The sequence below is a fragment of the Mesoplodon densirostris genome, chromosome 20 (genome assembly GCF_025265405.1).
Source record: "Mesoplodon densirostris isolate mMesDen1 chromosome 20, mMesDen1 primary haplotype, whole genome shotgun sequence".
Classification (NCBI taxonomy): domain Eukaryota; kingdom Metazoa; phylum Chordata; class Mammalia; order Artiodactyla; family Ziphiidae; genus Mesoplodon; species Mesoplodon densirostris.
In genome coordinates this window covers 68,829-91,816 of record NC_082680.1, presented here as the reverse complement: position 1 = coordinate 91,816, position 22,988 = coordinate 68,829, and the positions used below count along the sequence as shown (strand labels likewise).

The 22,988-nt window shown below is 46.2% G+C and overlaps 1 protein-coding gene across 1 annotated transcript in view; it reads left to right on the top strand.

The window, feature by feature from the left end:
- The window catches only part of LOC132481379 (putative GTP-binding protein 6), a 36,989-nt gene extending 14,297 nt beyond the window's left edge, over positions 1-22,692 (top strand). Inside the window, exons 2-10 of the mRNA XM_060086215.1 lie at positions 17,359-17,504; positions 17,652-17,800; positions 17,944-18,073; positions 18,634-18,704; positions 18,832-18,962; positions 19,289-19,359; positions 20,436-20,594; positions 21,998-22,206; positions 22,582-22,692. Of these exons, the coding sequence (XP_059942198.1) occupies positions 17,359-17,504; positions 17,652-17,800; positions 17,944-18,073; positions 18,634-18,704; positions 18,832-18,962; positions 19,289-19,359; positions 20,436-20,594; positions 21,998-22,206; positions 22,582-22,692 (1,177 nt within the window). The remainder of the gene's footprint in view (positions 1-17,358; positions 17,505-17,651; positions 17,801-17,943; positions 18,074-18,633; positions 18,705-18,831; positions 18,963-19,288; positions 19,360-20,435; positions 20,595-21,997; positions 22,207-22,581) is intronic.
- The last annotated feature ends 296 nt before the right edge of the window (positions 22,693-22,988 follow it).

Below are 22,988 nucleotides of genomic sequence, written 5' to 3'. Positions count from 1 at the left end.
GGAGGATTCCCTTTTTTCTACAACCTCTCAAGCATTTATTGTTTGTAGACTTTTTGATGATGGCTATTCTTACTCATGTGAAGTGATCCCTCATTGTAGTTTTGATTTCCATGATGCTAATAATACAGGAATTAGAGCATCTTTTCAAGTGCTTTTCTTTTAAACAGTGTAAAATTTACCTATTGAAATAGGATCTTGAGGTCTGTTCCTTTGGAATTTATTTTGCTTACCTACCCCTGGACATTTCCTGATTGTGGGTATCATTTAGAGCCCAACGGTCCTTGTGAATATTAAGTACCTATAAGCATTGTTTTTAAAGTTGAAGTTGCAGGAAAGGGCAACAAGGCAGCGGAATTTATTCATATTCAACTTGATTGCTAGGGAAAAGAGTCTTAGTGGAATTCCTCTTCCTAGGTTATAAATTGGAGTGTAAAGTGCCAGGACAAATACCCAAAATCTTGTGTCACATTACTTCTTGTTTAATTTAATTTTTATTTCTTATCAGAGTAAATTTGATTACAATGTTGTGTTTGTTCTAGGTGTACAGAATCTGGTTCATTCATACATATACATATATACATATATCTAATCAGGTTTAGATTCTTTCCCATGTTGGTCATTAGAGAGAGTTGAGTAGACGTCCCTTGGCATCCAGTAGGTCCTTCTTGATTATATATTTTATATGAATTATTAAATGCATGTTAACCCCAACATCCTAATTTTTCCATTCCTTTCACCTTTTTCAAAGTCTGTATGGGTATTTCTCAGTGGAAATATGTTCATGGATATCAATTTTTAGATAACACTAGTAAATGATATCATTGGATATTTGTCTTTCTTTTTGTGACTTACTTTATGTAGTATGATTACCCCTAGGTTCATCAGTGGTGCTGCAAAAGGCATTGTTTCATCTTTTCCATGGCTAATATTCGATTGTGTACATGTACCACTCTTTGTCCATTCATCTGTACTTGGACATTTTGCTTGCATCCGTGTCTGGCTATTTTAAGTATCGCTGAAGAGCACTTTGGGGTACCTGTATCTTTCTGAATTCTGGTGTTCTTGGGTTACAGGCCCATTAGTGGTTTGGCAGGATCACATAGTAGCTCAATTGTTACCTTTTAAAGGCACCTTCATTCTGTTCTGATTAATGGCTATTACCAGTTTACATCCCAGCAACAGCATAGGAGTGTATCCATTCTCGGAAACCCATTCAGCATTTGTTGTTTGCAGACATTTTTCTCTGATGGCCATTCGGACTATTGTGAGGTAATACCATTTTATAGTTTAAATTTGTATGTCCCTAATAATTCTTGATGTTGAACATTTTTTCATGTCCTTTAAAAAAACACTGTGAGGAAATTTACCTCTTGAAATCGTCTTCTCCAGATTTTCTACTGTTTTGCATATTAATGTCCATTCCTGACTGCAGGATATTTTTTGAAGGCAGGTGTCATTTAAAGCCCTGCAGTCCTTGTGGATATTAAGTGACCAAGACCACTGGGATTAAAGCTGTTGTTGCGGGAATTGGCCACAAGGCGGCAGATTTCTACATTCCTAGCTTTGGTTACAAGGGCAGGAGAGCCTTCCTGGAAGTTGTGTTCCTAGGTTGCAAATTGTAGTGGAATGTTCCAGGACAAACTCCGAAAAGCTTATGTCTCCTACTTATGTTTGTTTTTTAAATTTATTTTATGTTTTTTATTGGAGTAAAATTTTTTTTCAAACTAGATCCTTACTCTATCTACAATTTCCCCTTTCTTCTTTGCCTTTAATATTTATTTATTTATTTTTGGCTGTGTTGTTCTTTGTTTCTGTGTGAGGGCTTTCTCTAGTTGCGGCAAGTGGGGGCCACTCTTCATTGCAGTGTACAGGCCTCTCACTATCGCAGCCTCTCTTGTTGCGGAGCGTAGGCTCCAGACGCGCAGGCTCAGTAGTTGTGGCTCACGGGCCCAGTTGCTCCGCGGCATGGGGGAACCTCCCAGACCAGGGCTCGGACCAGTGTCCCCTGCATTGGCAGGCAGATTCTCAACGACTGTGCCACCAGCGAAGCGCCTATGCGAGTAAATTTTATTAGAGTGTTGTGAGTCTCTGGATGTACCGATTCTGATCAGTTTTTCATACATATATCTGTTCATCTTTGGATCCTGGTACCATGTACGTTATTACAGTGTTGAGTAGACCTCCCTTGGTATTTGGTAGGTGTTTGGTGATTATATAATTTATATGTATTAGTGATTATATAATTTATATAAGTTTATATACATATAACATACATTAGTGTATGCATGTTAACACCATAATCCTAATTTATCCGTCCTCCCCCCTTTCATTTTGGTTAACTATTAGTTTGCTTTATACATCTCTGAGTGTCTTTTCCTTTGGAAATACATTCATTGGAAGGAATCTTAAGATAACATCTATAACTTATAGGATATATATCACACACTTTTGACTTAACGTAATATGATTATATCTAGAGTCACCTGTAGTCATGAAAATGGCATTGTTAATTTTTTTTCAAAAGCTAATCTTCCATTAGGTACATGTACCATTTGTTCTTTGTCCCTTCATCTGTTGATTGACATTTTTGCTGCTTTCATGTCTTGGCTAATTTGAATATTGCTTCAGTACAGCTTTGTCAGCCTGTGTCTTCTCGATTCGGCTCTTAGGTGATAGGCCTAGTGGTGGGCCTGCTGGATCAAAAGGCATCTCAAATTTTACTTTTAAACACAGCTCCTTTCTGTTCTCATTATTAGCTGTTACCACTTTACATCTCACCAGCAGCTACAGGGTACACAGTTCTCTAAAACCCCTTCAGCATTTATTGTTTGTAGACCTTTTGCTGATGGTAGTTGACTAGCGTGAGTTGAAACATTTTTGTAGGTTCGATTTGCATGAGTCTCATAATTGCTGATGTTGAGCTTTTATCCATTTTCCTTTTTTTTGAAAAAGAGTGAGTAAAACTTACCTCTTCATACTATCTCCTTGAAAATTTTGCCAGTTTTGAATTTTTTTGTCCATTCCCTACCTCAGCACAATCTTTTTTTTTTTTTTTTTTTTTTTTTTTTTTGCGGCATGCGGGCCTCTCACTGTTGTGGCCTCCCCCGTTGCGGAGCACAGGCTCCGGACGCGCAGGCTCCGGACGCGCAGGCTCAGCGGCCACGGCTCACGGGCCCAGCCGCTCCGCGGCATATGGGATCCTCCCAGACCGGGGCACGAACCCGTATCCCCTGCATCGGCAGGCGGACTCTCAACCACTTGCGCCACCAGGGAGGCCCTCAGCACAATCTTTGAGGGCAGGTGTCCTTTACAGCCCTGTGTCCTTGTGAATGTTAAGTGACCGTCAGCTGTGGGTTTAAAGCCTCTCTTGCGGGAAATGGCCACAAGGCGGCAGCATTTCTACATTTACAACTCGAGGATTTTGGGCAGCAGAGCCTTCCTGGAAATCCTGTTAGTAGGCTGCAAGTTAGAGTGGAATGTGCCAGGGAAAACCCCCAAGAGCTTATATCTCCTTACTTCTTGTTTGTTATTTAAATTTAATTTTTATTAATTATCAGAGCAAATTTGATTAAAATGTTTGTTTTAGGTGTACAAAATCTGATTCATTATATCTATGTATCTAATTATTCATCTTTGGATCCTTTCCCGTGTAGATTAGAGAGTGTTGAGTACACCTCTCTTGGTATTCCATAGTTATTTTCTGACATATATTTCATATGTGTTAGTACCTGTCTGTTAACCCCATATACTAATTCATCCATTCCTTACACTTTTCCATTTGGTTAAACATAATTTTGTTTTCTAAATCCATGCGTGTCCTCCTCTTGGAAATAATTTCATGGGTATCAATTTTTAGGTAACACCTATAACTGATATCATAGATTATCTGTTTTTCGGTTTCTTCCTTACTTCAAACTGGGTGTTTATCTGTAAGTCCTTCTATGGTGGTGCAAACAGTACTGTTTCATTGTTTTCCATGGCTAATATTCCTTATGTACATGGACCACTTATTCGTTGTGCATTTTTCTGTTGATGAACATTTTGGTTTCTTCCACGTCTTGGCTATGTTAAATGATGCTGCAGTGCAGGATTGCCAGCCTGTGTCTTTTTGCTTCTGGTCTACTCAGGTAATAGATGTATGAAAGGGCCTACCAGATAACATGGTAGCTCAATTTTTACCTGTAAATGTACCTCCATTCTGTTCTCACTACTGGCTATTACAAGGTTACATCCCACCAGCAGCTAGTGGGTATGCAGTTCTCTAAAACCCCTTCAGCATTTATTCTTTGTAGAGTTTTTTGGTGATGATCATTCTGACGCCTGTGAGGTGAACCATTTTGTAGACTGGATATTCATGGTTTATTAATTCCTGATGTTGAGCCTTTTTCCATGCCCTTTTTTTAAACAACAAAAAAGAAACAAACAGAAAGACAGAGAAGACAAAATGTGTATAAAATATGCCTCTTGAAATTGTCGTTATGAAATATGCACGACTATTGAGTTCTTGGCTCGATTTACCACCCAAGGATTTGTTTTGAGGGCACGTGTTGATACAGGCCTGCAATTATTTTGAATATCAAGTAACCATTAGCGCTGGGTTTAGAGCTGCTGTTGTGTGAAACGACCACAAGGTGGCAGCAGTTCTCCTTTACCAAATCTGGTTACTAGGGTAACAGAGCCTCAATGGAAGTCGTGTTCTAGGTTGTAAATTAGAATGGAATGTGCTAGGAAAGAGCCCCTTAAGTTTATGTCTCCCTACTTCTTGTTCGTTTTTTTATTTAATTTTTATTTTTTATCACAGCAAGTTTGATTACAATGTTTGCTTGTTCCAGGTGTGCAAGATGTCGTTCTTTTACACATATACATATATGTATTCTTCTTCGGATCCTTTTCCCATGTAGGTTATGACAGAATGTTGTGTAGTCTTCTCTTAATATTCTGTAGGTCTTTGGTGATTATATACTTCACCTGTGTTTGTATATCTCTGTTAACCCCAGTAACCAAATGTATCCAATCCTCACCCCTTTCCATTGGTGAAACATAAGTTTGTTTAATGAATCTGTGATTGCCTTTCTCTGTGGAAATATCTTCACAGGTATTAATATTTCGGTAACACCTCTAAGTGATATCATAGGATATGTGTCTTTCGCTTTCTGACTTACTACAAGTTGTGTGATCACCTCTAGACTCATGTATGGTGCTCCAGATGGCATTGTGTAATTTTTTCCTTGGCTAATATTCCATCTGTACCTGTACCAGTTCTTCTTTGTCCACTCGTCTGTTGATGGACATTTTGCTTGCTTCCGTGTCTTGGCTATTGGGAAAATTCCTGCAGTTCAGCTGTTGCAGCCTGTGCCTCCTTGACTCTGGCCTTCTGAGGTGAGAGGCTCAGCGGTGGGCCTGCTGGATGGAATGGTGGCTCAATTTTTACTTTTAAACGCAGCTCCTTTCTGTTCTCATTATTGGCTGTTACCACTTTACATCTCACCAGCAGCTAGAGGGTACACAGTGCTCTAAAACCCCTTCAGCATTTATTGTTTGTAGACCTTTTGCTGATGGTAGTTGACCAGCGTGAGTTGAAACCTTTTTGTAGGGTCAAGTTGCACGAGTCTTATAATTCCTGGTGTTGAGCTTTTATCCATTTTCCTTTTTTTGCAAAAGAGTGAGTAAAACTTACCTCTTCATACCATCTCCTTGGAAATTTTGGCAGGTTTGAATTTTTTGTCCATTCCCTACCTCAGCACAATTTTTGAGGGCGGATGTCCTTTACAGCCCTGTGTCCTTGTGAATGTTAAGTGACCGTTAGCTGTGTGTTTAAGGCCGCTCCTGCGGAAAACGTCCACAAGGCGGCAGCACTTCTACATTTCCAACTCGAGGTTTTTAGGTAACAGAGCCTTCCTGGAAATCCTGTTAGTAGGCTGCAAGTTAGAGTGGAATGTGCCAGGGCAAACCCCCAAGAGCTTATATCTCCTTCTTGTTTGTTATTTAAATTTAATTTTATCAATTATCAGAGCAAATTTGATAAAAATGTTGTTTCTAGTAGGTGTATAAAATCTGATTCATTATATCTATGTATCTAACTATTGATCTTTGGATCCTTTCCCATGTGGAATAGAGAGTGTTGAGTACACCCCTCTTGGTATTCAATAGTTATTTCGTGACATATATTTCATATGTGTTAGTACATGTCTGTTAACCCCCATATCCTAATTCATCCATTCCTTACACTTTTCCATTTGGTTAAGCATAATTTTGTTTTCTGAATCCATGTGCGTCCTCCTCTTGGAAATAATTTCATGGGTATCAATTTTTAGGTAACACCTATAATTGCTACCATAGATTATCTGTTTTTCTGTTTCTTCCTTACTTCAAGTTGGGTCATTTATCTATAGGTCCTTATATGGTGGTGCAACCGGCACTGTTTCATTGTCTTCCATGCCTACTATTGCATTGTGTACATGGACACTTCTTCTTTGTGCATTTTTCTGTTGCTGGGCATTTTGTTTTCTTCCACGTCCTTGCTATGTTAAATGATGCTGCAGTGCAGGATTGCCAGCCTGTGTCTTTTGGATTCTGGTCTACTCAGGTGATAGGTGTATGAAAGGGCCTACCAGATAACATGGTAGCTCAGTTTTTATCTTAACCGCACCTCCATTCTGTTCTCACTACTCGCTGTTGCCAGGTTACATCCCACCAGAAGCTAGCAGCTACGCAGTTCTCTAAAATTCCTTCAGCATTTATTCTTTGTACAGTTTTTTGGTGATGATCATTCTGACGGCTGTGAGGTGAACCTTTTTGTAGACTGGGTTTTCATGGTTTGTTAATTCCTGATGTTGAGCCTTTTTCCATGCCCTTTTTTTAAACAAAAAAGAAACAAAAAGAAAGCGAAGCCAAAATGTGCGTAAAATATGCCTCTTGAAATTGTCGTTTTGAAATATGCACGTCTTTTGAGGTTTTTGCTTGATTTATGACCCAAGGATTTGTTTTGAGGGCACGTGTCCTTTACAGGCCTGCAATTATTTTGAATATCAAGTAACCATTAGCCCTGTGTTTAGAGCTGCTGTGGTGTGAAACGGCCACAAGGCGGCAGCAGTTGTCCTTTACAGAATCTGGTTAGTAGGGTAAGAGAGTCTCAATGGAAGTCGTGTTCTAGGTTGTAAATTAGAATGGAATGTACCAGGAAAGAGCCCCTGAAGTTTATGTCTCATGACTTCTTATTCGTTTTTTTAATGTTTATTTTTTATCACAGAAAGTTTGATTACAATGTTTTGCTTGTTTTAGGTGTGCAAGATGTCGTTCTTTTACACACATATATATATATGTATTCCTCTTCAGATCCTTTTCCCATGTAGGTTATGACAGAATGTTGAGTAGTCTTCTCTTAATATTCTGTAGGTCTTTGGTGATTATATACTTCACCTGTGTTTGTATATCTCTGTTAACCCCAGTAACCAAATGTATCCAATCCTCACCCCTTTCCATTGGTGAAACATAAGTTTGTTTAAGGAATCGGTGATTGCCTTTCTCTGTGGAAATGTCTTCACTGGTATCAATTTTTAGGTAACACCTAAGTGGTATCATAGGATATGTGTCTTTCGCTTTCTGACTTACTACAAGTTGCGTGATCACCTCTGGACTCATCTATGGTGCTCCAAATGGCATTGTGTTATTTTTTTCCTTGGCTAATATTCCGTCTGTACCTGTACCAGTTCTTCTTTTTCCACTCATCTGTTGATGGACTTTTTGGTTGCTTCCATGTCTTGGCTATTGTAATACGGCTGCAATGCAGATTTGCCTGCCTGTGTCTTTCCAATTCTGTCTTCTTATGTTATAGGCCCAGGAGTGGGCCTGCTGGATCATATGGTAGCAAAATGTGTACCATGTAAAGGCACCTCCATTCTGCTCTCATTAGTGGCTCTTACCAGGTCACGTCCCACTTAAAGTTGAGGGTATGCACTTCTCCACAAACCCTTCAGCATTTATTGCTTGTAGCTTTTTGCTGAAGTTTATTCTGACTGGTGTGAGCTGGTACCTGTTTGTGGTTGGATTTGCATGCGTCTCATAATCCCTTGAAATTGAGCTTTCAGGCATGTCCTTTTTTTTTCTTAAAACTGTGAGTACAGCTTACCTCTTCAAATTGTTTTCTTGAAGTATGTGCCCCATTTTGAAATATTTTGGCCATTACTTCCCTCAAGACATTTTGAGGGCAGGTTTCATTTACAGCCCAACAGTACTTGTGCATATGAAGTGATGCTTAGCACAGGTTTTAAACCTGCTCTTGCAGGTAACAGGCAGAGGGCGGCAGCCTTTCTGCTTTTCCCACTCTGGTAACTAGGGAAACAGACCTTCCTCCCAGTGGTTTTCCTCGGTTATACATTAGAGAGGATTGTGCCCGGATAAACCCCCAAATGCTGATGTCTCCTTACTTATGTTTGCTTTTTAAATTGAATTTATATTTTTTATTGGAGTCATATTCCGCTGTGTACATGGACCACTTCTTCTTTGTGCATTCCTCTGTTGATGGACATTTTCGTTGCTTCCAGGTGTTGGCTATGGTAAATATTGCCGGAGTGCAGGATTGCCAGCCTGTGTCTTTTTGATTCTCATCCTCTCAAGTGATAGGCCCGGCAGTGGGTAGGCTTGATTGAATGGTAGCTCAATATTTACCTTTTCAAGGAATATCATTTGGATTTTCATTCCTGGCTCCTACCATGTCCCACTTTGAACCGAGGGTACGCATTTGTCCACAACCTCTTCAGCATTTATTGTTTGCAGGATTTTTGCTGACGGCCATTCTGACTGGTGTGAGCTCATAGGTTTTTGTAATTTGGATTTGCATGTCTTTAATAATTCCTAATGTTCAGCATTTTGCCACACCTTTTTTTATTTCTCTTAAACAGAAAACAGAAAAAAAACAGTGAGTACAATAAACCTCTTGAAATTATCTTATAGGAAGGTTGCACTCTTTTGAATTTTTTGGTCGGTTTCTGACCCCAGGATGTTTTTTGAGTGCAGATATCATTTACAGGCCTGCAATGAGTGTGAATATATAGTGACCATTATCACTGGGTTTAAAGCTGCTGTTTGGGAAATGGCCACAAGGCGGCAGCATTTCTCCATTCCCAAATCTGGTTACTAAGGCAGCAGAGCCTTTTTGGAAGTCCTGTTCCCAGGTTGTAAATTAGAATGGAATGTGCCAGGTTAAAAACCCCATAAGCTTATGTCACATTATTTCTTGTTCTTTGTTTTCGTTTTTTTAATCGGGGTAATGATTAGAATATTGGTTGTCCTAGGTATACACAATTTGTGTAATTTTTACATATATATATTAATGTCCAGAGGCTCTTCCCATGTAAATTATTGCAGACTGTTCCGTAGATTTCCCTTGCTATATGGTCAGTCTTTTTAATATATGTATTTAATAGGTATTTGGACACGAATGTCAACCCAAATCTTAATTTATCCATTCCACCCACCTTTCCTTTTAGATAAGCAGAGTATGTTTTCTAAGTCTGGGAGTGTCTTTCTCTGTGGAAGTATGTTCATTTGTGTCAGTTGTTAGATAACTGCTGTAAGTGATATCATAGTATGTGTCTTTTGGTTTCCGAGTTACCTCATGTTCTGTGATTATCTCTAGGCTCATCTATGGTGCCTGAAAGGGCAGTGTTTCACTGTTTTCCATGGCTAATGTTCCATTGTGTACATGGACCACTTCTTTATCCATTCATCTGTTGATGGACATTTTGCTTGCTTCCGTGTCTTGGCTATTGGGAAAATTCCTGCAGTGCAGACGTTGCAGCCTGTGCCTCCTTGACTCTGGTCTTCTCAGGGGAGATGCTCAGCGGTGGGCCTGCTGGATGGAATGGTGGCTCAATTTTTACTTTTCAACGCAGCTCCATTCTGTTATCATTATTGGCTGTTACCACTTTACATCTCACCGGCAGCTACAGGGTACACAGTTCTCTAGAACCCCTTCAGCATTTATTGTCTGTAGACCTTTTGCTGATGGTAGTTGACCAGCGTGAGTTGAAACCTTTTTGTAGGGTCAAGTTGCACGAGTCTTATAATTCCTGGTGTTGAGCTTTTATCCATTTTCCTTTTTTTGCAAAAGAGTGAGTAAAACTTACCTCTTCATACCATCTCCTTGGAAATTTTGGCAGGTTTGAATTTTTTGTCCATTCCCTACCTCAGCACAATTTTTGAGGGCGGATGTCCTTTACAGCCCTGTGTCCTTGTGAATGTTAAGTGACCGTTAGCTGTGTGTTTAAGGCCGCTCCTGTGGAAAACGTCCACAAGGCGGCAGCACTTCTACATTTCCAACTCGAGGTTTTTAGGTAACAGAGCCTTCCTGGAAATCCTGTTAGTAGGCTGCAAGTTAGAGTGGAATGTGCCAGGGCAAACCCCCAAGAGCTTATATCTCCTTCTTGTTTGTTATTTAAATTTAATTTTATCAATTATCAGAGCAAATTTGATAAAAATGTTGTTTCTAGTAGGTGTATAAAATCTGATTCATTATATCTATGTATCTAACTATTGATCTTTGGATCCTTTCCCATGTGGAATAGAGAGTGTTGAATACACCCCTCTTGGTATTCAATAGTTATTTCGTGACATATATTTCATATGTGTTAGTACATGTCTGTTAACCCCCATATCCTAATTCATCCATTCCTTACACTTTTCCATTTGGTTAAGCATAATTTTGTTTTCTGAATCCATGTGCGTCCTCCTCTTGGAAATAATTTCATGGGTATCAATTTTTAGGTAACACCTATAATTGCTACCATAGATTATCTGTTTTTCTGTTTCTTCCTTACTTCAAGTTGGGTCATTTATCTATAGGTCCTTATATGGTGGTGCAACCGGCACTGTTTCATTGTCTTCCATGCCTACTATTGCATTGTGTACATGGACACTTCTTCTTTGTGCATTTTTCTGTTGCTGGGCATTTTGTTTTCTTCCACGTCCTTGCTATGTTAAATGATGCTGCAGTGCAGGATTGCCAGCCTGTGTCTTTTGGATTCTGGTCTACTCAGGTGATAGGTGTATGAAAGGGCCTACCAGATAACATGGTAGCTCAGTTTTTATCTTAACCGCACCTCCATTCTGTTCTCACTACTCGCTGTTGCCAGGTTACATCCCACCAGAAGCTAGCAGCTACGCAGTTCTCTAAAATTCCTTCAGCATTTATTCTTTGTACAGTTTTTTGGTGATGATCATTCTGACGGCTGTGAGGTGAACCTTTTTGTAGACTGGGTTTTCATGGTTTGTTAATTCCTGATGTTGAGCCTTTTTCCATGCCCTTTTTTTAAACAAAAAAGAAACAAAAAGAAAGCGAAGCCAAAATGTGCGTAAAATATGCCTCTTGGAATTGTCGTTTTGAAATATGCATGTTTTTCGAGGTTTCTGCTTTATTTACGACCCAAGGATTTGTTTTGAGGGCACGTGTCCTTTACAGGCCTGCAATTATTTTGAATATCAAGTAACCATTAGCCCTGTGTTTAGAGCTGCTGTGGTGTGAAACGGCCACAAGGCGGCAGCAGTTGTCCTTTACAGAATCTGGTTAGTAGGGTAAGAGAGTCTCAATGGAAGTCGTGTTCTAGGTTGTAAATTAGAATGGAATGTGCCAGGAAAGAGCCCCTGAAGTTTATGTCTCACTACTTCTTGTTCGTTTTTTAAATTTAATTTTTATTTTTTATCACAGCAAGTTTGATTACAATGTTTTGCTTGTTTTAGGTGTGCAAGATGTCGTTCTTTTACACATATACATAGATACACGCCTGAAAGCTCAATTTTAAGGGATTATGAGATGCATGTAAATCCAACCACAAACAGGTACCAGCTCACACCAGTCAGAATAAACTTCAGCAAAAAGCTACAAGCAATAAATGCTGAAGGGTTTGTGGAGAAGTGCATACCCTCAACTTTAAGTGGGACGTGACCTGGTAAGAGCCACTAATGAGAGCAGAATGGAGGTGCCTTTACATGGTACACATTTTGCTACCATATGATCCAGCAGGCCCACTCCTGGGCCTATAAACTAAGAAGACAGAATTGGAAAGACACAGGCAGGCAAATCTGCATTGCAGCCGTATTACAATAGCCAAGACATGGAAGCAACCAAAAAGTCCATCAACAGATGAGTGGACAAAGAAGAACTGGTACATGTACAGACAGAATATTAGCCAAGGAAAAAAATGACACAATGCCATTTGGAGCACCATAGATGAGTCTAGAGGTGATCACGCAACTTGTAGTAAGTCAGAAAGCGAAAGACACATATCCTATGATATCACTTATAGGTGTTATCTAAAAATTGATACCAGTGAAGACATTTCCACAGAGAAAGGCAATCACAGATTCATTAAACAAACTTATGTTTCACCAATGCAAAGGGGTGAGGATTGGATTCATTTGGTTACTGGGGTTAACAGAGATATACAAACACAGGTGAAGTATATAATCACCAAAGACGTACAGAATATTAAGAGAAGACTACTCAACATTCTGTCATAATCTACATTGGAAAAGGATCCGAAGAGGAATACATATATGTATACGTGTAAAAGAACGACATCTTGCACACCTACAACAAGCAAAACATTGTAATCAAACTTGCTATGATAAAAAATAAACTTTAAATTAAAAAAATGAATAAGAAGCAGTGAGACATAAACTTAAGGGGCTCTTTCCTGGCACATTCCATTCTAATTTACAACCTAGAACACGACTTCCATTGATACACTGTTACCCTAATAAACAGATTTGTTTAAGGAGAACGGCTGCCGCCTTGTGGCCATTTCACACAACAGCAGCTCTAAACCCAGGGCTAATGGTTCCTTGTTACTCTAAATAATTGCAGGCCTGTAAATGACACGTGCCTTCTAAACAAATCCTTGGGTCGTCAATCGAGCAAAAACCTCAAAAGGGGTTTTAGAGAACTGTGTACCCTCTAGCTGCTGGTGAGATGTAAAGTGGTAACAGCCAATAATGAGAACAGAAAGGAGCTGCGTTTAAAAATAAAATTTGAGCCACCATTCCATCCAGCAGGCCCACCGCTGAGCCTCTCACCTCAGAAGACCAGAGTCAAGGATGCACAGGCTGCAATAGCTGAACTGCAGGTAGTTTCCCAATAGCCAAGACACGTAAGTAAGCAAACTGTCCATCAAGAGATGAATGGATAGGGCCTCCCTGGTGGCGCAGTGCTTAAGAGTCCGCCTGCCGATGCAGGGGATGCGGGTTCGTGCCCCGGTCTGGGAGGATCCCATATGCCGCGGAGCGGCTGGGCCCGTGAGCCATGGCTGCTGAGCCTGCGCGTCCGGAGCCTGTGCTCCGCAACGGGAGAGGCCACAACAGTGAGAGGCCCGCATACAGCAAAAAAAAAAAAAAAAAAGAGATGAATGGATAAAGAAGAAGTGGTCCATGTACATAATGGAACATTAGCCACAGAAAACAGTGAAACACTGCTCTTTCAGGCACCATAGACGAGCCTACAGATAATCACAGAACATGAGGTAACTCGGAAACCAAAAGACACATACTATGATATCACTTACAGCGGTTATCTAACAGCTGACACAAATGAACATATTTCCACAGAGAAAGACACTCACAGACTGAGAAAACACACTATGCTTATCAAAAAGGAAAGGTGGGTGGAATGGATAAATTAAGATTTGGGTTGACATTCGTGTCCAAATAACTATTAAATACATATATTAAAAAGGCTGACTATATAGCAAGGGAAGTCTGTGGAACACTCTGCATTAATTTACATGGAAAGAGGATCTGTACATTAATATATATATATATATATATATATATATGTAAAAATTACTCAAATTGTGTTACCTCGGACAACCAATATGCTAATCATTACCCAGATTAAAGAAATGAAAAGAACAAGAAATAATGTGACATAAAATTATGGGGTTTATTACCTTGCACTTTCCATTCTAAATTACAACCTGGGAACAGTACTTCCAGGCCTGTAAATGACACGTTCCCTCAAAACATATCCTTCGGTCATAAAGCGAACAAAAACCTCAAAAGACGTGCATATTTCAAAATGACAATTTCAAGAGGTATATTTTATGCACATTTTGGCTTTGCTTTCTTTTTCTGTGTTTCTTTTTTGTTTAAAAAAAGGGCACGGGGCCTCCCTGGTGGCGCAGTGGTTGAGAGTCCGCCTGCCGATGCAGGGGATACGGGTTCGTGCCCCAATCTGGGAGGATCCCATATGCCGCGGAGCGGCTGGGCCCGTGAGCCATGGCCGCTGGGCCTGCGCATCCGGAGCCTGTGCTCCGCAACGGGAGAGGCCACAACAGTGAGAGGCCCGCATACCGCAAAAAAAAGAAAAAAAAAAAAAAAAGGGCACGGAAAAAGGCTCAACTTCAGGAATTAATAAACCATGAAAATCCAGTCTACAGTAAGGTTCACCTCACACCCGTCAGCATGATCATCACCGAAAACCGGTACAAAGAATAAATGCTGAAGGGGTTTAGAGAACTGCGTAGCCGCTAGCTTCTGGTGGGATGTAACCTGGTAACAGCCAGTAGTGAGACAGAATGGAGGTGCGTTTAAAGGTAAAATCTGAGCTACCATGTTATCTGGAAGGCCCTTTCTTACACCTATCACCTGAGTAGACCAGAATAAAAAAGACACAGGCTGGCAATCCTGCACTGCAGCATCATTTAACATAGCCAAGACGTGGAAGAAACCAAAATGTCCAGCAACAGAAAAATGCACAAAAAAGAAGTGTCCATGTGCACAATGCAATAGTAGGCATGGAAAACAATAAAACAGTGCCGGTTGCACCACCATATAAAGACCTATAGATAAATCACCCAACTTGAAGTAAGGAAGAAACAGAAAAACAGATAATCCATGCTATCAATTATAGGTGTTACGTAGAAATTGATACCCATGTAATTATTTCCAAGAGGAAGACACACATGGATTAAGAAAACAAAATTATGTTTAACCAAATGGAAAAGTGTAAGGAATGGATGAATTAGGATATGGGGGTTAACAGACATGTACTAACACATATGAAATATATGTCACAAAATAACTATGGAAACCAAGAGAGATGTACTCAACACTCTCTAATCTACACGGGAAAGGATCCAAAGATCAATAGTTAGATACATAGATATAATGAATCAGATTTTATGCACCTAATAGAAACAACATTTTTATCAAATTTGCTCTGATAATTAATAAAAATTAAATTTAAATAACAAACAAGAAGGAGATATAAGCTCTTGGGGCTTTGCCCTGGTACATTCCACTCTAACTTGCAGCCTATTAAGAGGATTTCCAGGAAGGCTCTGTTACCTAAAAACCTCGAGTTGGAAATGTAGAAGTGCTGCCACCTTGTGGCCGTTTCCCACAAGAGTGGCTGTCAACCCAGAGCTAAAGGTCACTTAACATTCACAAGGACACCGGGCTGTAAAGGACACCTGCCCACAAACATTGTGCTGAGGTAGGGAATGGACAAAACATTCAAAACTGGCAAAATTTTCAAGGAGATAGTATGAAGTGCTAAGTTTTACTCACTCTTTTACAAAAAAAGGGAAATGGATAAAAGCTCAACACCAGGAATTATAAGACTCGTGCAACTTGACCCTACAAAAAGGTTTCAACTCACGCTGGTCAACTACCATCAGCAAAAGGTCTACAAACAATAAATGCTGAAGGGGTTTTAGAGAACTGTGTACCCTCTAGCTGCTGGTGAGATGTAAAGTGGTAACAGCCAATAATGATAACAGAATGGAGCTGCGTTGAAAAGTAAAAATTGAGCCAACATTCCATCCAGCAGGCCCACAGCTGAGCGTCTCCCCTGAGAAGACCAGAGTCGAGAAGGCACAGGCTGCAACGTCTGCACTGCAGGAATTTTCCCAATAGCCAAGACACGGAAGCAAGCAAAATGTCCATCAAGAGATGAATGGATAATGAAGAAGTGGTCCATGTACACAATGGAACGTTAGCCATGGAAAACAATGAAACACTGTTCTTTGAGGCATCATAGATGAGCCTAGAGATAATCACAGAACATGAGGTAAGTTGGAAAGCAAAACACACATACTATGATATCACTTATAGGCGTTATCTAACAACGGACTCAAATGAACATACTTCCACCGAGAAAGACAATCACGGACTTAGACAACATACTATGCTTATTTAAAAGGAAAGGTGGAGGGATGGATAAATTAAGGTTAGCGTTGCCATTCGTGTACAAATACCTATTAAATACATATATCCAAAAGACAGGCCATATAGCAAGGGAAGTCTATGGAACACTCTACAGTAATTGACATGTGAAGAGGATCTGTACATTAATATATATATATATATATATATATATATATATATACACACACACATATATATACTAGTACACATTTCTCAGATTGTGTATACCTTGGACAATCAATACTCTAAACATTACCCCTATTAAAAAATTTAAAACAATGAACAAAAAATACTGTGACATATACTTACGTTGATTTTTTCCTGGCACATTCCATTCTAAATTACAACCTGCGAACAGGACTTCTAAAAAGGCTCTGCTGCCTTAGTAACCAGATTTGGGAATGGAGAAATGCTGCCGCCTTGTGGCCGTTTCCCACAACAGCAGCTTTAAACCCAGTGCTAATGATCACTAAATATTCACACTCATTGCAGGCCTGTAAATGATACCTGCACTCCAGAAGTATCCTGGGGTCGAAAACCGACCAAAAAATTCAAAAGAGTGCAACCTTCCTAGAAGACAATTTCAAGAGGTTTATTGTACCCACTGTTTTTTTCTGTTTTCTGTTTAAGAGAAATAAAAAAAGGTGTGGCAAAATGCTGAACATTAGGAATTATTAAAGACATGCAAATCCAAATTACAAAAACCTATTAGCTCACACCAGTCACAATGGCCGTCAGAAAAATTCTGCAAACAATAAATTCTGAAGGGGTTGTAGACAAATGCATACCCTCGGTTCAAAGTGGGACATGGTAAGAGCCAGTAATGAAAACGCAAACGATATTCCTTGAAAAGGTAAATATTAAGCTACCATTCAATCAGGCATACCCACTGCCGGGCCTATCACCTGAGAGGATGAGAATCAAAACACACAAGCTGGCAATCCTGCACTCCGGCAATATTTACCATAGCCAACACCTAGAAGCAACGAAAATGTCCATCAACAGAGGAAGCCTGCTGTGGTCCTGGGATCAGGGTTCAGTGCCTTATGGTGCCTGTGCCCCTGGGCTGTCACCTGCACAAGTGCTTCTCCGTTTCCATCCCCACCGAATCCTAACCCTGGCCTTCGGGGTGGGGTTGCGGGGTGCCAGACCCCCAAGCGGGCAGCTGTGCAGCGCAGCAGGAGGGAGGCCGCTGGCCCCCGCGCAGGCTCTCACCACGGAGCTGGGGCCGGGGCCCCTGGCATCGGGAGAGACAGCACCCGCGGGGGTTACTGCGGGGTCAGGCCTGCAGCTGAAGGACGGAGGTCAGGCGTGACCAAGCACCTGCTGACCTGAGCGACCAGCAGCTGGAGGAGGTGGGACGAGCTGGCGGGCCCATGGGGAGTCACAGCCAAGAAGACTCCGCCTCCCCTTGGCCTAGAGAATGGGGGACCCCGCCCCCCATGTCCCAGAGGATGGGGAGACCCCACCCCCCATGTCCCAGAAGATGGGGACCCCCGCACAGCCCAGAGAATGGGGGGACCCTGCTCTGTGGCCTCAGACCCTGCCCGGCCCCTATTCCCGAGCCTCTGGCCTGTGTCCTGGCTGTGCCCTGAGGAGGGTCAGGTGACCCCAGAGACGGCAGCACCCAGGTGTCCGGGGAGTGGGGACAGACAGCGAAGCAGGGGCGCCACAGAGGGGCCGCGGCTCTGAGACTCTGTGCGAGGGTGGCCTCCCGGGGGTGGGGGCACGGGCACGGGATAGGGGGCCGGCCTCCCGTGGGGCTTGGGGCACACGCTGGATGGCTGGTCGGTGGTGGACACGATGGTGGTGCCCACCAAAACGCCAGACCGGAAGCTCGTCTTCCGCAGAGGGACCTTGGAGCGCCTGACAGGTGAGTCCAGCGCACGTGTCCCCATCACCCTCCCAGAAACAGAGCAAGCATGTCCGTCCCTCTGGGCCTCACAGGAACTTGGATGAGACGGCAAAAGCCACCACGCCCGCGTCAGAATTCAAACGAGGCCCCAGGACACAGGCGGGACCTGTGAGAGTCGGGCGCACGCCAGCCCCGCGCCCCAGCCCAGCCCAGCCCACGCCCCCCCCAGAGCCTGGCGGAGGGGGTCCTGCGTGTGACCCCTGCCTTCCATGGACCCCGACGTCCCTGCCCCAAGCCCATGTCTAGCTCACAGCTCAGAGCAAGAGACATGCCAAGGGGGGCGCTCACCACCCATCTCTTGTCTAACGGGCACTCAGTCGCCCCGTGGGGTCACGGGACCCCCATGTGTGTGAGATCTACTCCCCTGAAGAGGGACCCGGTCCGGTCCTCCCCGACCCACACTTGACAAATACTGTGCTCAGAGACTCGGGGTGTCCGGCGAACACGGCCAAAGTGCAGGGTCCCCAGACAGACAGCGTGGGCATGCAGGCCTCTGAGAGGCCAACCTCTTTTCCTAGAGAAAATCAGAGGGTCCCCGGGAATCACCGCCGTCTTCCTGAATGTGGAGAGGATGGCTGCACCCACCAAGGTACCTCAGAAGCTCGCTGTTTCCCGCCCACGGCGGCTGAGGGAGTGGGTCAGTGTCCCCGTGAGGACACAGGTCTCCACGGGCCTGGGGTCACCACAGGTCCCCTCCCTCGCACTGCATCTTCTAGAAAGAACTGGAAGCCGCCTGGGGTGTGCGGGTGTTCGACCGATTCACGGTGGTTCTTCATATTTTCCGCTGCAACGCCCGCACCAAGGAGGCCCGGCTGCAGGTGGCACTGGCGGAGCTCCCCCTGCTCAGGTACCTGCAGAGCCTGGGCTCGGGGCAGACGGAAGCCTCCTTGGACCCCTTTTTGCTTTCCCCACCTGGACTGTTGCCAGGGTGGTGAGGGTGGGATGTGGCCAGTGGGGACGTGGCCAAGCAGCACACCTACCAGGGGACGCGGCCCACAAGGAGCGCCACCCAGCAAGGGACCCTGCGTCCACACCCGTGAAGGCCCACGCAGCAGGGAGGTTCCGAGCGAGCCTGTTCTTCCTGTCTAGATGCCCACTCCCCACCCAGGGCTCTGTGCCAGCCTCCCACGGGCACGTGCTCCCGTCTCCTGAGCCGACCCATTTCCACGCCAGGTCCTGCCTGAAAAACCACGTTGCCCACCTGGGCGGACGAGGACGGGACTCCCGCAACATCATGGGGTCAGGTACAGTGTCTGACGTCTTGTCACCGGGAGCTCAGAAGGGGGGGTTGTCGTGGCCACCACCCCTACAAAGGGGACGACGTCCCTCAGAGGTCCTGCTGGGGCCTCGTCCGTGGTCACAGTCAAAGGAGGGTGTCAAGGTGTTTCCCTGGTGCGGCCGTAACGAAGGACCACGAACCGGTGCCTTAAAACCACAGACACTGGGCCTCCCTGGTGGCGCAGTGGTTGAGAGTCCGCCTGCCGATGCAGGGGATACGGGTTCGTGCCCCGGTCTGGGAGGATCCCATATGCCGCGGAGCGGCTGGGCCCGTGAGCCATGGCCGCTGGGCCTGCGCATCCGGAGCCTGTGCTCCGCAACGGGAGAGGCCACAACAGTGAGAGGCCCGCATACCGCAAAAAAAAAAAAAAAAAAAAAAAAACCACAGACACTGATCTTCCGTGAGTCCTGCAGAGCAGATCAAGGAGTTACAGGGGCTGGTTCCTTCTGGAGGCTCCAGGGGAGGGTCCTTCCCGCCCCTTCCAGCTTCTGGGGGCTCCGGGCGTCCCTGGGCTCGTGGCCGCGTCCCTCCCGTCTCTGCCTCTGTCTTCACGGGGCTCCTCCTCTGTGTCTCTCCTCTTCTGTCTCTTAGAAGGACCCTGTCATTGGATGTAGGGCCACCCTCCTCCCGGAGGACCTCAACTCAGACCCTTCCCTGCATCCCACCTGCAGAGACCCTGTTTCTTAATAAGGCCCCATGTGTAGGTCCTGGGGGTCAGGGTGTGGACACGTCTTTGGGGCACCACTCGGCCCGCTGTGGGTGTCATGGGGGCCCTTCTGAGGCTCTCCCCTCGGCCTCTTCTCCTGGGTAAAGGGGAGCCCAGGTGCCCTCAGAGGGCGGAAGTGCCAGGCCGCCTCGCGCTGGGCAGGGTTGTCTGAGGACACAAGGTGTTGGGGCCAAGTGTACAGGGGGGCAGGCTGGGGTGGGGCGGGGGGTCCCTGCAGCCCCGAGAGGGAGCCCGTCCACATCCCCCGCAGGCACCCCCGTGTCTCTTGCCCCTTTCGTGTCTGCCCACTGACTCGCCATCTTGCATGTTTCTAGGAGAGTCTTTCCTGCAGGTGCAGCAGCGCCTTCTGAAAGATAAGGAAGCGAAGATTCGGAAGGCCCTGGATAGACTCCGCCGGAAGAGGCTTCTCCTGGGCCAGCAGCGGAGGCGGCAGGAGATCCCTGTGGTCTCCGTGGTGGGCTACACAAACTGCGGTGAGGAGTGGGCCCGCCGGGGCTGGGCGGGGTGCGCTAGGAGAACCCGCTTGCCGACCCGGCGAGACTGGGTGCTCGCGGAGGGCTATAGCCCCCGGTGAGGAGGACGGGACTCGGGCCCCATCCCTGTACGTCCCGGGGGCGACGCGGCCCCCGTGTGACTGCTGTGCGCTGACGCCCCTCTCAGTGGATGTCCTCCAGACTCTGAGAACGACGAAGTGGGAACAGTTTTAAGTCCATTGACAGTGGGCAGGATCTTCCAGGGATCAGAGTGATTCAGGTGTCATCGAGGAAGACCTCACAGTCTGTTCTCAGCTTTGTCTGCACGAGCACAGCAAGTGGACTCCCCGTGGGGGACAGAGTGCAGGGCGTCCTGTAGGGTCCCCGGTGCCCTGAGATAAGGGGAAAGCACCCAGTTCCCTGCACTGCCGGGACTTAGTCCACAGCGCTCGCTGGGCTGCCCTGAGGCCCGGCCCCGTCACGTGCTCGGGAAGCACTGCCATGCCGGGCCCGTCCCTGTATCAGGCGCTCACGGTCTGCGTCCAGAGGAGGGAGGGGATGTCCCACAGACGTGCACAGGAAGCTGTGGGGCATCCAGGCTTGAAAAGTCATAAATGTCTACAGGTAAGACCACCCATGCCAGGAAATCCCGACGGCCCCTCCTGGCCGCATCCTCGGAGGGTGGCGTGTCCTCTAACTGTCAGAGCATCCAGTGAGTGTCCGCTTGGTCCCGACTCTCACCGGCCGGGAGTTCGGGGCCCTTCACTGAGCAGCAGCGTCCAGGCTGCGCCCCGCCCTCCAGTTACTCGATGGCAGGACCCGTCACCACCTCCTGGTGGACCAGGCGTAGCCAGGGGGTGTCCCTGGGCTGGACGGTTACTACCGGTGCCCCTGAGCCTGGGCTAGGTGGACAGTGTCCACGTTGTCAGGAAAGGCTGTGGAGGCGGGTGCTCTAGGGCCCCTCAGGTACACACAGCACTGTCTACACCCTCACTACCTCTCTGCACACACCGCACCCCCTACTCCACCATCCCCTCGTCTACACAGACACCACACCACAGCTCGGTTACTCCACGGTACCATCCCTCCGCCTGTGTGGACGCCTGCCCACCTCACATGCACGTCACCACTGTCTGTGTCTACGCCGTCTCTCCCTTCTACACCAGCACGCTTGCCCTGGCCCTGGTCCGCTTTACCCTGTAGCCTAGACCGCGGCAGCTCAGTCCATGCACAGCCCGCGCAGCATCCCACGGGTCTGCACAGAGTTCCCAGCGCACAGACCTCCTGCCCCTGCCCACCCTCCAGCGGCATGTGGTCAGCGTGGGGCAGCCCCGAGGTCCACAGTGCTCACTGGGGGGCCAGAGGGGTCTGACACGCACGGTCCCCTTGTGCCCCACGTGCAGGAAAGACCACGTTGATCAAGGCGCTGACAGGGGACCTCGCCATCCAGCCCCGGGACCAGCTGTTTGCCACGCTGGACGTCACGGCGCACGCGGGGTGGCTGCCCTCTCGGGTGACCGTCATCTACATGGACACCATTGGCTTCCTCTCCCAGCTGCCCCACAGCCTGGTCGAGTCCTTCTCGGCGACCCTGGAGGACGTGCGCCACTTGGTGAGTGTGGAGGGCCAGGTCGCCTCAAATACCCAGAAACGGGAGGCAGATCCCCTCATCCCAACATCACGGGCCAGGGTCCCCTCATTACAACATCTAGGGAAAGGGTCCCCTCGTCACACCATCAACAGACAGGGTCCCCTCATCACAGCATCATGGGGCAGGGTCCCCTCATCACTATATCACGGGACAGGGTCCCTTCATCACAGCATCACTGGGCAGGTTCCAGTCATCACAGCATCACTGGGAAGGGTGCCCTCATCTCCACATTAAGGGACAGTGTCCCCTCATCACAGCATCACGGGGCAGGGTCTCCTCATCGCGGCAACCCTAAGGCAGGACCTGGGACCCCAGGGCTGCACTCGGACCATTAAGACAGCGTTTGGGACTCCCGCGGCCGCCCTCGGACCCCCATCAAGGCAGGGTCTGCGACCCCTGGAGCCACACTCGGATCCGCCAAGGCAGAGTTCAGGGTTCCGGAACTGATCCCCAGATGGAACTGATTCCCAGGACCGGACCCCGACCCTGCGCGGAGGCCTGACCGGGGCGCGGAGAGGTGGCGAGCGTGGGGGAGCGCCCACCGGGTTGGGTGCCCGGCCGGGCCCTGCTCCGGCACCACCTGCCTTGGGAGGTCGCCTCGACCACCCGCGGCAGAGAGAAGCATATCCCCAGGCTGCGGCGTCCCAGACTGGCCTCCCGGCCCGGACCGCGCGCACCAATCGCGTCTGCGAGCACGTGACCCGGGCGGCCAATGGGCAACTGCACGAGAGCACGCTCCCGAG